We start from the raw sequence: 15,841 nt of genomic DNA on the forward strand, positions 1-15,841 counted from the left end.
CTAGGAAAGGGTATAGGAAATAGTATTCTAAATTCATGACAATGAAGTGTTTTTAATGCAAGACTTTTAATAAAGCTTAAAAAAATTTTAAGGATATAGCTATAATACCTAAATGTAATCGAAGAAACCGAATATTTGATTATTCCTAGTTTTTATTCTAGAATAATAATGACTTTTTAAATTACTATCATCACTGTCCTTGTAAATAATGCTTAGACTGTTTAATGTATACATTTCCATATAATTAACAGGCTTGAAAGTTTGTTATTTTTTTTATAATATTCAGACATGTAGTGGTGTTTTGTTGTTTGGGGAATGATGGCTGGAAAAGAATGGTGTGTAGGGTTTTTGCTATTATTGGGAGTAGTGTTTTTTTCCTTGTAATTCCTACTTTTGATTGTGATTAGTACATTGAGTGAAGTACAGGAAATATCTGTTAGAACTCTGAAGTATTATTCCTCGCATTGTTGTCTTTGCTATTTTAGGATTGTTGTGCCCCTCACCTCCACCCCAACTGAAACTGCAGGAAAGGAGTAGATTTTTCTGTAGTGATACCAGAGATTTAAATATCTCTAGGGGGACAATAGATACATGAATTACAGAAAGAGATAAAGCACTCTATATCAGCCAAACCAAAAGTTATCTCTCTTAAACATTGGTGGATAGGTGTTTATAAATTACAAGTCATTTAGAAGAATCCTTAAGCAGTTCATCGTGTTCCTTTTGTTTCACTTTACTTTAAGCACTTTCTTACCTGCTAAGAATATCAGCTCCTGTATTACCAAAATGCCATAGACAGCTTTCTATTACACATTATGTAGCTTCAGGATTTTTTTTTTTCTTTTCTTTTTTTGGTTGCTTCTCCACCCTTTCTCAGTAGCCTCTATTCCTAAGAGTGTTATTAACATTTATTCTTTTGCTGAGCTGCATTCAGGGGTGTGGGTTGTTTTTATTTAATCTTTGAAAATAGTGACCACCAGCTAGTTGTTTAAAAATTTGCCAGGGTGTAAAAGAGGAACCAGAAGCAACAGCTGGTGTCTTTGTTGAAAATAGAAATGTAGGCCCCAGAGTGGACCCAGTGGGGTTTAAGAGCTCCTTTTCCTTCCCTACCACTGTTTCTGGTGATTTTATTATTTTCTTCTCCTCCAGTAATCAAGTAATCATCTCATTAGTCACTCTTTCACCAGACCTGACCCCCCTAAACTTCTACCACCATGTCCCCCCAAATCTGCTATGTGGATCAACAATTTCTTCACTTAGCATCTGCCCTTCCCACGGGCTCTTACGAGTAAATGCCCAAGAAAATTTCAATTTTAGCATTTCCTCTAAGACAAATTAATCTTCAGTCTTTTCTATTCTTGATCACTTGTTCATGGCTTTTGTCTTTCTGTCTAGGCTCAAAATGAGAAAAGAAAAGCAGGTATGGGAAGTAGGGAAGGAAAATTAGCCCAGGAGGAACCTTTCTCTATACACCCTCCTGAGGGCCCTTCCCCTATTCCCTTCAGGGCTCTTTCCTTTTGGAATCCTGTTATTTCTTCCTGACGGTGATGTCTTCTGCCATCTCAAGATAAATTCTGAGTTTACTTCCCATAGAAACTTTTGAAAGTTACAGAAGTTAGGTCAATAGTGCCATAAATAATTTGTTCATATGTTTTTTATTGATTAATCAATTACTGATGAATAAATATTTGCTAGCGTGGATCCTTGCTTCCTTTCACCTCCTTTTCTATTCCACCTCAGCTCCAAGTTATTCGAACATCAACCTTCTCTCAGGCACTGCTGGAAAAAAAAAATCACAAAACTTTGGAAATTGACATCACTAAAAAAAGTTGTTTTCCTGTCTCCCTGACTCTCAGCACTGCCTGGCACACTCTACATTTCTTTAGTTAACTTCCTCTGCCATTAGAGTGGCAGATGTCATTGAGTGTTTAATCTGTGCTAGGAACTAAGAACTTTGCATGTATTATCTCTTTTAATCTTCACATTAATGTGTAGGTTCTGTTATCCTCATTTTACAGTTGAGGAAATTGACTTAATGAACTTAACTTTTTTCAGACTTATCACTGGCAGAGCTGGACCACAGTTCTATATGAACTTCAGAGCATGTGCCTCCCATTCCTGTAGTGGCAACTGTACGGAAACTCTCTCTCCCAATTCTTCCATCCCTCTCAGCAAAGAGCTTAGAGAGGCAGCATTAAGTAGTGGTTAGGAGTTTGGACCCTGCAGACTATCTTGCTGGTGTTTCCATAGTCTTGTGTCCTTGTGCAAGTCACTTAATCTTCCTGTGCCTCACTTTCTCACCTGAAAACTGGAATTCATGATACCACCCCCTAGGATTGTTTTGAAGATTAAAGAGTTAATACATGTGAATGCTTAGATGAATGGTACCTGGTGTGAAATAAGCAGTTAATGAATGTAGTGGGGAAATAGACAAGAAAATCTTTACTCTGACTCCTGCACAGAAAGAAATTTAGAGGTCAGCAAGCCAGAGCCCTGTCATCTTCCTATTGCTCCCCTAAATCTATACCTACCTACTCATCCTTATCTTCTTTTGTTTTTTTCTTTTATACTCAAGATCAGAATTGATTTTTTAATAGTCAAGGCATCTGCTTTCTTAGAGAAAAAGATATTATTAAAGTCCTACAATGCTTTCAACCTTTTACATATCCTGACAAACACAGAAAAGGATAATATTTGTTCAATACAGTGGGATAAAAAGACTGCCTATTCAAGGTGACTTGCTTGGGCCTTCCAGTTCCTGCAAGCTCTGCCAGGCTGCTTCAAGGACTGAGGATAAACATTTTCACGTTCATAAAGCACTCATAGATCAAGGACAAGTACCACATTCCTAGCACAGATTGGGAAGCCCTGAAGCTAACCATTGAAGGGTACTCTCTGTAGTGGTGTGGTGCTGAGGCCCTGCCAATGTCTGTTTAAGCTCTCAGCCCCCCACAGCAAACTTGTAATTAAATCATTAATTATAGAATTGGTTTTGGTCTCTCTATACTGGGAGAAACTATAAACTTCATGACCAGGTCATGTTGGGATCATGTTCCACTCTAAAGTAGTGCTTTGCACATAGGAAATTCTTAGTATTTGTTGATCAGTGTTTCAACCTCTTTCTAATAGCTCTTTCTCTATAACTTATATATTTGTCCATCTTTAGGAAAAAGAAAGCCTGGGCAACATAGTAAGACCCCATCCCTACAAAAAATTAGCTGGATGTGTTGGTGCATGCTGGTAGTCCCAGCTACTCGGGTGACTGAGGTGGGAGGATCACTTGGGCCCAGGAGTTTGAGGTTGCTGTGAGCTATGATGACACCACTACACTCTAGCCTGGGTGACAGAAACTGACACTCTCAAAAAAGAAAAAACAAAACAAAACAAAAAACCCAGAAATAAGAAAAAGTCTCACCCTCCTTGACTCTAGCCTTCTGTAGATACTGTACCATATCTCATTCCCTTTATAATAAAACATATGGAAAGAAAGAAATCTGTTACTCTCACTGCACATCTTATTCATTCTTCATTACCCTAAATAATCTGTCTTGTTCCTTCACTGTTACTTTAAAATTATTCTTAACTGGACCACTGGTGATCTACCTGCGGGAATATTTTGATCCTATTTTACACTAGTGACAGTGTATATTCATCATTATCTTCTCTCTTTCTTCTCCCTCCTTTCTCCCCATTCCCTCCTAGTCTCCCCACCATGTCTCAGTATTATCTCCATTTCCTCTGCCTGTTCTTTAAATGTTAGTTTACCCCAGGATTCCTTTTCTGGCTGCCTTCTCTCCTCATGCTACATTCCTTCTGGGTGATAACATTCACACCGAAGGCTTCAATTGTAGACGCCTACGCTTGATAGTTCCCAAAATCTATATAACCATGCTAGAGCTTAGCTCCTATTGCCTACTAAATATCCTCCCTTGGTTTTAAAAATTTTTTTAATAGATGCAGGGTCTCACTATGTTGTTCAGGCTGGTCTCCAGCTCTTGGCCTCAAGCGATCCTCCTACCTTGACCTCCTAAAATGCTGGGATCGCAGGCATGAGTCACTGCGCCTGGCACTCCCTTGTGTTTGACTTGCCACATGTAACAGTGCCAGGCAAGTGGCATTCATCAAACATTGAGCTAAAGCAGGCTTAGAGCTCATGGGATCCTCATTCTTACAAATGAGGAAACTGAGGCCAGAGAAGTATTAACGGCTTGCCCAGTATCAGAGGACTAGTTTGTAGCAAAATAGGGAGGAAAACCTAAATCTCCAGATACCTGGAACCCGAGATTATGAATCTGTGCCAAACACAGAATGATGATCTGTTTTCTACCTGATTGGAAAGACTCTTTTCCATTCTGACCTAAGTGACCTTATTTTGTGATCCACATGCTATGGCATAGCAATATTTTTCCTACTTGTATTTTTCCCTGTGCATCTCTGATTTCTGGAGCAGTGTGAATTGGTTACCAACAAAACTCTTCATCTCTTTAAAAATTTTTAATTATTTTGCACTTGCAAGAGGACATACTTGGATTTTGAACACTTAATTTTTGCTAGACTATTGATAAAGAATTCTTGGCATAAGAACCATTTAATTCAGATTCAATGGTTGATATAGATGTTATTATTTATTGTCTATTTTCTTAAAAATGCACTGATGGATGCCAGAATAAAGGCAGAATAATTGAATATACCTGTTAATGCTAAAAATAGTTTTCTAAATTTTAGAGAAAAATTAAAGATAAAAGTCAGGGAAAAGAAGAAGTCAAAATGAAAGTTATCTTTTTTCTGTGCCATCTTTTCCCTGGGAGTTTGGCAATATCCATAATTAAATGCATGTAGTCCAGTTTTGTGCATAATGGCACTGTTTTATTTACATATATTTACATATATGCATTTTAACTAATCTCTGCTCATTTCTGGTTTAGTTATTTCTACCTCCTCTTTGAAACATCAGTTTTCATTCTTTTAGCCTTTTAGCATCCAAAAGCACTTTGTTGGCTCTTAATGCTAATAGTCTAGCCCTACCATGTGTGTTTAGTGACACTTAATGCGCTCCCTCTTCTCTTTTTTTTAAAAGAGAATCTACCAACCCAGAATTTTCTAAGTAATCTTTTTAAAGATAAACTTACTCTTAGGACTTAAGGGTGGGGTTGGAGCTTGGGTGGTGTCAACTAAAACTAGTTGAGTATGTGCTATGTGCCAGGGACTTTTGCATTTATTCTCTCATTGAAGACTCATCATAAGCGCTCAAGGTAGGTGTTATTCCAGTTTTACCTATTATGAAACTGAGGCACAAAGTTGTTAAGTAACTTGTTAAGTAGCAAGTAAATGGCAGACTCAGAGTCCAAACCCAGATCTGCCTTCTGCTAGAAACCGTGCTTTTTCTACTGACTGAACCATCCCATGGGTACCTCCTGTTCCTTTTAACATTCAAGTCATTCGTGTAGCAAATTTCTTATTTGCAGGCTTGGTTTTTCTAAGTGGACAAATGAACATACCTTTTGCATTAGATGGATTAATTTAACCAGCTGCCTAATGATGTAGTCAGACTTACAGATCAGTTTCCCAGTGTTTTAAGTGTTTTACTTTGTTGCATTTTATTTGTTTGAACTTGCTTGGTGCCTTAGGTGAAATACCATTTGTAAGAAGTCATATATATTTGACCTAGAAAACAGAGCTGTGCAGCCAAAATAATTCTGTGGTTTGAGTTTTGGGAGAAAGCAATCTGGGTTTATCCTGTAGTTGTTGACATGGTAAATGTCTAGTCATTTTCCTAAATGAAGTGAGAGGATATCTACTGAGAATGGAAATTTGAATGTTCCAAAGTTAATTTACTTGAAAAATCTTATGTAAGATTAGCAAGGTTGAGTTGAAAAAAGAGAAGAGTATAGCTTTTATAGACTGCTAGTTGAAGACTTTTAGAACCACTGATTTTCTTCCAAAAAATTAGATCAAATAAAAATTTTCATTCTCTTTCAACAGCTTAAAGTATTTTATTTTATTTATTTATTTTTATTTATTTTTTTGAGACAGAGTCTCGCTTTGTTGCCCAGGCTAGAGTGAGTGCTGTGGCGTCAGCCTAGCTCACAGCAACCTCAAACTCCTGGGCTCAAGCAATCCTCCTGCCTCAGCCTCCCAAGTAGCTGGGACTACAGGCATGCACCACCATGCCCAGCTAATTTTTTCTATATATATATATTAGTTGGCCAATTAATTTCTTTCTATTTATAGTAGAGACAGGGTCTTTCTCTTGCTCAGGCTGGTTTTGAACTCCTGACCTGGAGCAATCCACCCGCCTCGGCCTCCCAGAGTGCTAGGATTACAGGCATGAGCCACCTCGCCCGGCCCTGATTAAAGTATTTTTTTTTTTTTTTTTTTTTTTTTTTTGAGACAGAGTCTCACTTTGTTGTCCAGGCTAGAGTGAGTGCCGTGGCGTCAGCCTAGCTCACAGCAACCTCAAACTCCTGGGCTCGAGTGATCCTTCTGCCTCAGCCTCCCAAGTAGCTGGGACTACAGGCATGCGCCACCATGCCCGGCTAATTTTTTTATATATATATATCAGTTGGCCAATTAATTTCTTTCTATTTATAGTAGAGACGGGGTCTCGCTCTTGATCAGGCTGGTTTTGAACTCCTGACCTTGAGCAATCCGCCCGCCTCGGCCTCCCAAGAGCTAGGATTACAGGCGTGAGCCACAGCGCCCGGCCCTGATTAAAGTATTTTAATAGAGCTTTATTTCTGGCTAAACTATGAAAATGTTACATCCTTTTACTTTCTTTTCGTCATAAGATTAATTCTGCCTCCCTATAGAAAGAAACTACAAAAAGTTCTTTGAATTATTCAAAGTTTTTAATTCTTTAGGGTCCCTTTAGACACTTTCAGTAAGATATAGCAAGAAAAATAGGGAAAGACAAAGGCCAATAGCTGGTTTAAGGGTTAAGGCTGTTTTATATGACTATGAGCTTTATTTATTTATATATTTATTTTGAGACAGAGTCTCGCTTTGTTGCCCAGGCTAGAGTGAGTGCCGTGGCGTCAGCCTAGCTCACAGCAACCTCAATCTCCTGAGCTCAAGCCATCCTCCTGCCTCAGCCTTCCGAGTAGCTGGGACTACAGGCCTGCACCACCATGCCCGGCTCATTTTTTCTATATATATTAGTTGGCCAATTAATTTCTTTCTATTTTATAGTAGAGATGGGGTCTTGCTCTTGCTCAGGCTGGTTTCGAACTCCTGACCTCGAGCAATCTGCCTGCCTTGGCCTCCCAGAGTGCTAGGATTACAGGCGTGAGCCACCGCGCCCGGCTGAGCTTTATTTTGTAAGTTTGTGAGCCTTTCTGTATCATTTCTAGAGAAGGAGGATGTTTGAAGATGGATGACTGCTATATGTAATTTTTTGAATAGAATTATCATTGTGAGGAGAATATGATAAAATTGAATACAAGAAAACCCAAAAACGTTCTTCGTTTTCTAGCCAGCACCTTCTGGATATGATTAAAATCCTCTACTTTTTTCAGCGTTGCTTTAAGATTGACCTCATTCCCACTCTCAGCTGTATTTTTGTCTCTCTCTTTATAGTCCTACTTATATCCCCTGTGTGTAAGTGGTCATAACCCCAGTCCAGCCAAAGCCAACACATACCACTTCCTGGTCTAAAATTTACTATAAAGGATAGAATAGGTTGATTAGATACAAGTATAGATTTGAAGGTGATGACTCGTAGAACTTTTCCTCCTTAGTCTCTCATTTCTTTCTCTCCTGATTACTCCTTAACAAAACAGAAAGGCCACATTCTACATGTAGATGAATAGTGATGTACAATGACTTCTTGCTGACTATTTTTAAATAGCAGTTGGACATCGTTTCCACAGTCGGCTGTCTCATTTAAAAGATGAAAGGGATTAAAAGAGACAGTTCACTCAGGATCTTGTTAAGGAGTGGGGGAAGTGTTGTTAACATGTTTTGAAAAGTCATCTGTATTTCGGAGTGAATCATAAGAATTGCTTATTCTGTGTTGTTCATCTTATGAACAATAGGTTAGTTTTATTTTATTTTATTGTATCTGATTTGGGGGCCACCTACAAATAAATAACAATGGACAAAGAATAGTAAGAAAAAGCCAGAGACCCAGATTCTAGTCTGGCTGTGTATCTGTGTCTTTTTTTAAGTAGAGTTTAGGTATTGCTTTGTCATCCAGGCTGGAGAGCAGTGGCACAACCGTAGCTCACTGCAGCCTTGAGCTCCCAGCTCAGTCGATCCTCCCACCTCCGGCTTCCGAGAAGCTGGGATTACAGGCTAGCTGTGTGTCCTTAAGAAAGACATTTACCTTTTCTCATCTCAGTTTCTTAGTCTGTCATGAATGTAATGCCTTTTTTGGTTATTAAAGTGAGTTTTTAGCAAAATCAAAAAAATTGATTTCAGAACGTTTTCAAAAGTTAGAATGGTGGTTGTGTTATATAGAGCTATTAATATTTAATGAGGAGGGAAATAAATTGACGGGCCCATGAGGTAATTACCAACCCTGCATGTCAAGTGTCAGAGGATTTCATGGTGAGGTACAAACTGTGGAGTCCTCCCTCTTGGTAGGCCAGCAGGAGTAGCAGCAGGGCCAGTGTCCTGTTCATCAGAGATAGAATTTACAGCTTTTATATCTCTTTTATTGCTCCAAGCATGCCATTCTCTTCCAAGCTGTGGGCTTGATGGACTGTGCCTTTGCCTCAGTGTCTCTCTCTTCTGACAGTCGTCCTTTAAGACTCAAGCCAAGAGCCACTTTTCAATGTCTTTCCAGTCTTTCTGAAGCAGAATTTGGAGTTTCTCTCTGAGAATGAATGTAGGGTAGTAATTAAGAACAGGGGCTCGGGAGCCAAGTCTGCTTGGGTTCAAATCCTAATCATAGCACTTATTAGATGTGACCGTAAACAAGTTGTTCAAACTTCCTACGTCTCGATATCCTTACCTACATAATAAGAATGATGATAATACCACCTGATAGGGCTGCTGTGAGACTCTTGGAACAGAGACTGATACATAGTAAGCCCTCAGTAAGTGTTATTTACTTATTTGTGTTGAGTATGATAATTTTTATTACCATTTTCTTGCTTCTATGAGACTTTGCACATAATCTCTAGGGTAGTACAAGTGTCACTTTTATTGTAATATTTGTTTAGACTGGGAACTTCCTGAAGGCAATGATACTGTTTTATTCGTCTTTGCTTAATACTCTGCACGTCATCCATTCAGTGCTCTAGAATGCTTTTCTTGCACTTCCAGGGTCCCCCCTACCCCATTTCCACCTCTGACTAAATAGGTGTGACTTTGAGGCAGGGCTACAGTGGCACTTGCCTTTTTGTTTACACTGGAGCAGAAAGTTTATGGCTGGAGCTGTAATCCTTGCCCTCTATTCTGTCAAGATTGTTCTCTGTGGGAATATGCGATTTGGTGACCCTCCAGAATTTCCCAAATCCTGTGTTTATTTAGCACCTAATTGCTCAGGGTGCTGCATAAGGTCATAAATGAAAATTACGTAGCATTGCCCCATTTCTCTGGGAGATAAGAATCCTAAAGCAACTACCAAACATGGTCATGCCCATACAGAGCCAGTCAGCAGCAGAGTAAAACTAGCAAACCACTAAGTGACTACATCATTAGGAATTTATATTACATTTCTGATATTGGAATGAAAGGCCTGACCCAAACCAAACATCATCCGCTCTGTAAAGCTTTCCTTTTCTCTACTCAGGCAGAGTTCTTGATGTGTCCTTCAGGGTTCCACGCTGCATTTGGTATGGATCTCTCCCATGACCCTTAATTGTGGAGGGTTAGCAATGTTTGTTTGCCTGTCTCCTCTCTACCACCATAGTTGCCTCCCCCTAACCCCACCTGGCCAATAGGGTAGACTTCAGTAGGCCTTTGGTAAATGTTTTTTGATAATGCTGTTTTTTCTAGCCCACACCTTATGCTTTTAATCACAATAAAAACTTTGCAAGATAGGTATTATTCCCCATTTCACAGGCATAGAAACTGAGACTTATTTAGAAGTAAAAGTTGTCTAGAGTCCTATAGCCCAGAAGTGGGAAGGCTCTGTTCCAGATATAGTTCTGTGTAGCTTAAACTCTTTAAGTTCTTCACCACAGCACAGTGCCACAGTCTCATTAGTGTAATTATACACTTGAACAGCTCACTGCTTGTAGGACTGTTCTCCCTGTCACCTTGTGGCCTTTAAGAGGCTTGGGTTGGCTGGTAGGCTCATACACACCTCCTCATAGCTCCTCTGTGAATCAAGTTGAAGATGATTCGTGAGCTCTTGGTGACAAGCTGCTTTCATTGATCCCAGGTGGGGAGGAAGGATGTTGGGAATATAATGTTTGCACTTAGCCTCACATGTGTATCTTTCCATATGGCTGATATTAGCTATTCAAGACTGTGCTAGTGCTGATGCAGCTGGACAGTGTCAAGTCATGTGGCTCCCAGACTGCTCACGGCTTGTCTCTTAATTGTTTGGGTCACCATCTTATGTGGCTCTGTGCCTCCACACCTGCCAGGCACTCGCTGCAGAGCCCTGGTTGTGGCTGCTCTTCTAAAGTGTACATATGGGTGGAGAAGTACGTTACCCTAGTGGGAGGAAAGGCTAATCCTCCCTCTATTTGTTTATTTCTCAAAAAACTTGAACAACAGGTTTCCTTTCGACATAATGTCATTTAATGCAAATTTTATACAGGTATAGTTATGACACTCCTTCTTGTTCCATATGCCAGAGGGCAAAAAATCTGTTCTGAGTAAGAATAGCTGCGATGTGACTTAGTGTCTGTGAGCTCTGAAGGTTCTGTGCTCTCCCTTGAGGCTGGATAGCCGAGACACCATTCTTTCCCCTTGTACCCTCTTCACATTAAGTCAGCGGAGCCAGCCAGCACACTCCAGACAGTATTCTTTACAGCTGCTGTTTTCAAACTTGCCTGATTTTTAAAACTCATTGGAAGGTAATTGTTAGAAGTATAGATTTCTGAATCAGAATCTCCATGGGAGGGGCCTGGGAATTTGTATTTTTACAAGTTCCTCAGGTGATTCTTAATAATTGGGCAAGTTTGGAAACATTGCTTTAGTGCAGTGAAATCTGTTTACAGGTGGTAAGAATGATTTAAAGGCACAAACTACAGGTAGACAATTACAGAAGTGTGGGACAACAGATTCTCATTGAATTCCTTCTTTCTGGTCTTGCTGTCTAGCTAAGGGATGTATCTATATCTGGCTTGGAGTTCCTTTGGTTTTTAGTGTCCTGTGATTTATATACAGTTGTCTTCAGGCAGTCCAAGTGTTGCTTTTCTGGTCACCTCTAAGGTTTAGCTGTCAAGTTTCAGTAAACTTCTGGCTCCTTAGATTCCTTTCTCTGGGCCTTTGAGCTCTAACTGAAGTAAAGACCTCTTTTCCTCCCATTTCCAGTTTTCCACCCAAGTACACATGTCTCTTTGATTTACTTTTCTCTCACTGCCTCCATTTTATTAATTCAGTCATTCAACAAGCATCTATTGTTCCAAGCTGTGGGCAGGCTACAGAGATGAACAAGACATAATCCGTGCCCTCAAGTGCACAGTCTAGTAGGAAGATGGAGGGTGTAAACACATAATTAAATTCTAGTGATGTGCTAAGTACTATCTCACATGCATGCACAGTTGTAGGAGCACCAGGAGGAGGTGGCTAACAAGTGGTGGAAAGCATCACAGAGGAGCTGACTTTTGAGCAGGACCTGTAGTCAGAGAAGGGGGAGAACAGTTTTAAGTTATTGTATAGCCCAGCATCATAGTCCTCACATTGTCACCGCAGCTCAGCTTTTTCGAAGTATCCTTAATTTCCTTGCTAGTTATGGATCTGATGGAGCTAATTGGCATGGCTGAACGAGACTCTCTTGATTGATCTCTTTAAAAACCTGAGATGGTTAGTAGTTGATTAAAGTTCAGGTTGCCAAGTCTAACGTTTTGTCCCAAGATCATTTACTGACAGTGAATGATTGAGACTGTAATCCTTGAAGAAAGCTTTTTGAAAAAGGCCTTTTACTTTGTCACTTTGCCAGATGTGTTCTGAGCCATCAGAATTGGTCTTTGTGTCTGAGGGGGAGGGGGGAGGGTAAGAGGTAGGGGAAGTGACCCTGTGAGTGGGGAGTGGATTGGGAGAATGCTCTGTTATTTCTTTTCCAATAGAAGACATGGTTTTCTGTTTCTGATGAAGGTTTCCTTGGTAGGCTTCTGTACCTCCATTAGTTGTGTATATTATTTGAAATTACCTAAACTCTTAAGTTGGCTAATTTGAAAATATTTGGTTTTTATTTTTGAAATAATACACTGAGGGTTTTTATATTTCAACAGAGAAACAGAGAAGAAGGAACGTTGTGATTAAATTTGTACAGTGTAGTAAGTAGTCATGATTAAAGTTTTAAAATACTGTTTCCTTATTTCTGCAGGCTGGATGGAAGAACAAAAATAAATAAATAAGATATTTATTTCTTGAAATAACAGATGTTCATTGTAAAAAATTAGAAAATATGGGTAAAAAGGAAAGAAGGTAAAACCAGTCCATAATCTTGCAAGCCATAGGTAACAACTGTTAATATTTTGGTGTATGAACATCCACATTTTTTCTGTGCGCACATTGAAAAAATTTTATGTGTATATAAAAATATTCTTAAAATCGAATATACTGTGTAAACTGTTTAGTATCTTGCTTTTTTCTGCTAAATATTGTTACCATCTTGTCATGTTAGCAAATGCACATCTACAGGCTGTTCGTTCTTAATGAAAAAATTCTGTGTTTTTATTGATTGAATGAGACAGGGTTTCACTCTGTTACCCAGCTAGAGCATAATGACATCATCATAACTCACTGCAGCCTCAAACTCCGGGTCTCAAGTGATCCTCCTGCCTCAGGCTCCTGAGTAGCTGGGACTACCGGTGCAAGTCATCATGTCCGGCTAATTTTTCTTATTTTTTGTAATGATGGGGTCTTACTATGCTCCCCAGGCTGGTCTTGAACTCCTGGCCTTATGTGATCTTCCAGCCTCTCCCACCTCAGCCTCCTAAAGTGTGAGCCAGTACACTTGGCCAAAAATATCTGTATTTTTGAGATTATATAAATCAGACTTAATTTTTGAAATCAAACTCTGTTAAGTATATAAAACAAAGTGAAAATCCCCATAATCTCATCTCCCAATGATAAAATACTTTAGTAGATAGTCTTCCCAATTATTTTTAGTATATATGTAAATATGTTACTGATTTTTTTTTTATTACAGAATCAGGTCATATTATACCTACTGTTCTGCAGCTTGCCTTTTACACTAACATATTATAGATATCTCCTGCGCCAGTATATTTGGAATACCTGCATATTATTATATAGATTGGGGTTTTTCATCCTTAGCACTGTTGACCTGTTGGGCTGGATAAATCTCTGTTGTGGGATTGGCCTGTGCATTGTAGAATGTTAGTAATGTCCGTGGCCTCTCTCTTCTAGATGCCAGTAGCACCTCTTCCTCCAGTTGTGACAAAAATGCTTTCCAACATCATCACATGTTCCCTGGGTGGCAAAATTGTTTCTAGTTGAAAGCCCCTGGTAGAGATGGTCTTTATAAGCATCTAGGTTACTTCCAGTTTTTTGTTGTTGTTGGTATTGTTTTTACTACAAAGAATGGAGCACAGAATTTTTTTTTTTTTAAGAGACAGAGTCTTGCTATGTTGCCTAGGCTGGGGTGCAGTGGCTATTCATAGGCACGATCATAGCTCCTTGCAGCCCCAACTCCTAGGCTAAAGTGATTCTCCTGCCTCAGCCTTTCTAGTAATTGGGACTGTTGCCACATGCCATCATGCCCAACTATGGAATATTCTTATGTTGATACTTTTGTACCTGTGTGAAATATTATTGAATAAATTCTTAGTAGTACAGTTGCTAAATTGAAATTTTGATAGAAAGTTCCAGTGACCCCAAGAAGATAATATTTTATTTTTCAACTATAATGATGATTCCAAATCTATATTTCTTTCCTGAGTTCCAGATCTATATAACCAACTGTTGATTGACCATCTCTTCTTGTGTGTCCCACAGGCCTGTCCCAAATTCAACTCTTCTTCTTTGCCCCCACGAAACATGCACATCAAGCCGGAAACCTCTCCCCTTACACCTTACATTCAACTGGTTAGCAAATCCTGTTCGATCTTCTTCCTTAATGTCTCTTTTAAAAAACTCATTCACTTCCTTTTCATCCCTTCTACCACTGTCTTAAATTTAAGCTACTACTATCTCTTAGTCAAATCTCTGTAGTAGCATTTGGGCAATATATTGTCTCTCTGGCTTTTGGTTTTGGTCCCTAACAACTCATCCTGCCAAGAAAGAGTGAACTTGCTGCAGTGCAGATCTGTAGTTGTTACTCCCCTGTTAAGCCCTGCTACCTCTTCCTTCTATTCTAGCAGTTAGATGCTGAGGCCAATAGCACATGACATTTACCACTCTTGATTTCAAATTTCTGTGTCCATCAAAATATGCTTCCTTACATCAATTGGCTATATAAGAGAATGTTAAAAATTTGAAGGTTTAAAGCACTTTTTTATACTACATTTTGACTTTTTTGGTTTCGTATATTGGGTTCTTTGTAAGGCTTCATTTTAAATAAAATTATCTCTGATTATAAAGGTTCTTTTTTGGAAAACAATGCTCTATCATGTCACCCCACCACATGTCTTTCTTCCCTCTGCTTGAATTGCTCATTCTCCTTTGAATATCTTCGTCTTCCTCCGCCTATCCCGTTCTTTTCAACCCTGCTGTCTCCCCATCCATATCCTCCTCTTTCCTTAGTACTGAGAATATTTCTTGCCTCTTTAACCACTTATTTTCTCCTCTGTTTATCACTTTATCATTATTGCATTTGTTGTTTATGCACTTTGTGTGTGCTTGATGTATATTTAACGTTGTGGAAAAGAGAACCATATGTATAAATAAGATAAACCAGTGAACTGGGGGAAGAGGATGTGGGAATTCCAGTCCAGGTTCCAGCACAGGTGTTAGGGTACAGAAAAGCCTTTTAAATATCTCATCCCACTGCCCGAACCTTGACTTCTCCTAACTAGACTTTTAATTTTATGTGGTTCTTTATGGCAATATAAGTGAATACTTCACAAACCAGTTGCACTTATTTGGTTAAAATGAAAATAGAAGATCATTGTTTGTCAGCCTTGTAGCATTCTATTTTGGGATATCTTAAATACCAAAGAAGCTAGGGGTACCCAGAAACTCGGGAATCTCTGTCGTGGTATGCAGTGCAAAGATTGGTGTAGGGACGAGCCCTGTAATTTTCCACAAAAGAAGTCATCTCCAGGACTATGGGAGATCATATATAGCAAAATCCTTGGCAAAGAACCATACATTCCCCGCCCCATCCCCATTCTATATGTAGTAGTTCCATAACACTCTGTAATTAATTTTATTTTCACAGTGGACAACCACAGAGTAAGAATAATGCATAACCTATTTCTGTTTCTTGCTTTTTTAGGGGATATCACACAGAAGGGATATGAAAAGAAAAGGTCCAAACTCCTGTCTCCTTACAGCCCACAGACACAAGGTAGGCAATGAGAAATGGTTTCAACTTTTTCAGTATTTTTACACGACAGAGATGCTGTCTTATAAGAGATCTGTCTTTTGTTCCTGTTTTTCTCTCCCTTCCTTATCAAGTAAGAGAAAAAAACGGAAGGAAGGAAAGGAGGAAATGAATCTTTATTGAGCATCTGCTGTGTGCTAGGCAGTTTACAAATACCCAGGGTCATCAAATAATTTACACAGAGCTTAGGTGGTAGTGTATGAAAGA

At 39.1% G+C, this 15,841-nt stretch overlaps 1 protein-coding gene across 3 annotated transcripts in view; it reads left to right on the forward strand.

Moving 5' to 3' along the window:
* Positions 1 to 15,841, forward strand: part of DIP2B (disco interacting protein 2 homolog B) — a 237,667-nt gene that overhangs the window by 98,516 nt on the left and 123,310 nt on the right. For all 3 annotated transcript variants that reach the window (XM_012762119.2, XM_012762128.2, XM_012762136.2), the window contains exon 2: positions 15,527 to 15,598. In XM_012762119.2, the coding sequence (XP_012617573.1) occupies positions 15,527 to 15,598 (72 nt within the window). The remainder of the gene's footprint in view (positions 1 to 15,526; positions 15,599 to 15,841) is intronic.

This window comes from Microcebus murinus, chromosome 10 (genome assembly GCF_040939455.1).
Source record: "Microcebus murinus isolate Inina chromosome 10, M.murinus_Inina_mat1.0, whole genome shotgun sequence".
Classification (NCBI taxonomy): Eukaryota; Metazoa; Chordata; class Mammalia; order Primates; family Cheirogaleidae; genus Microcebus; species Microcebus murinus.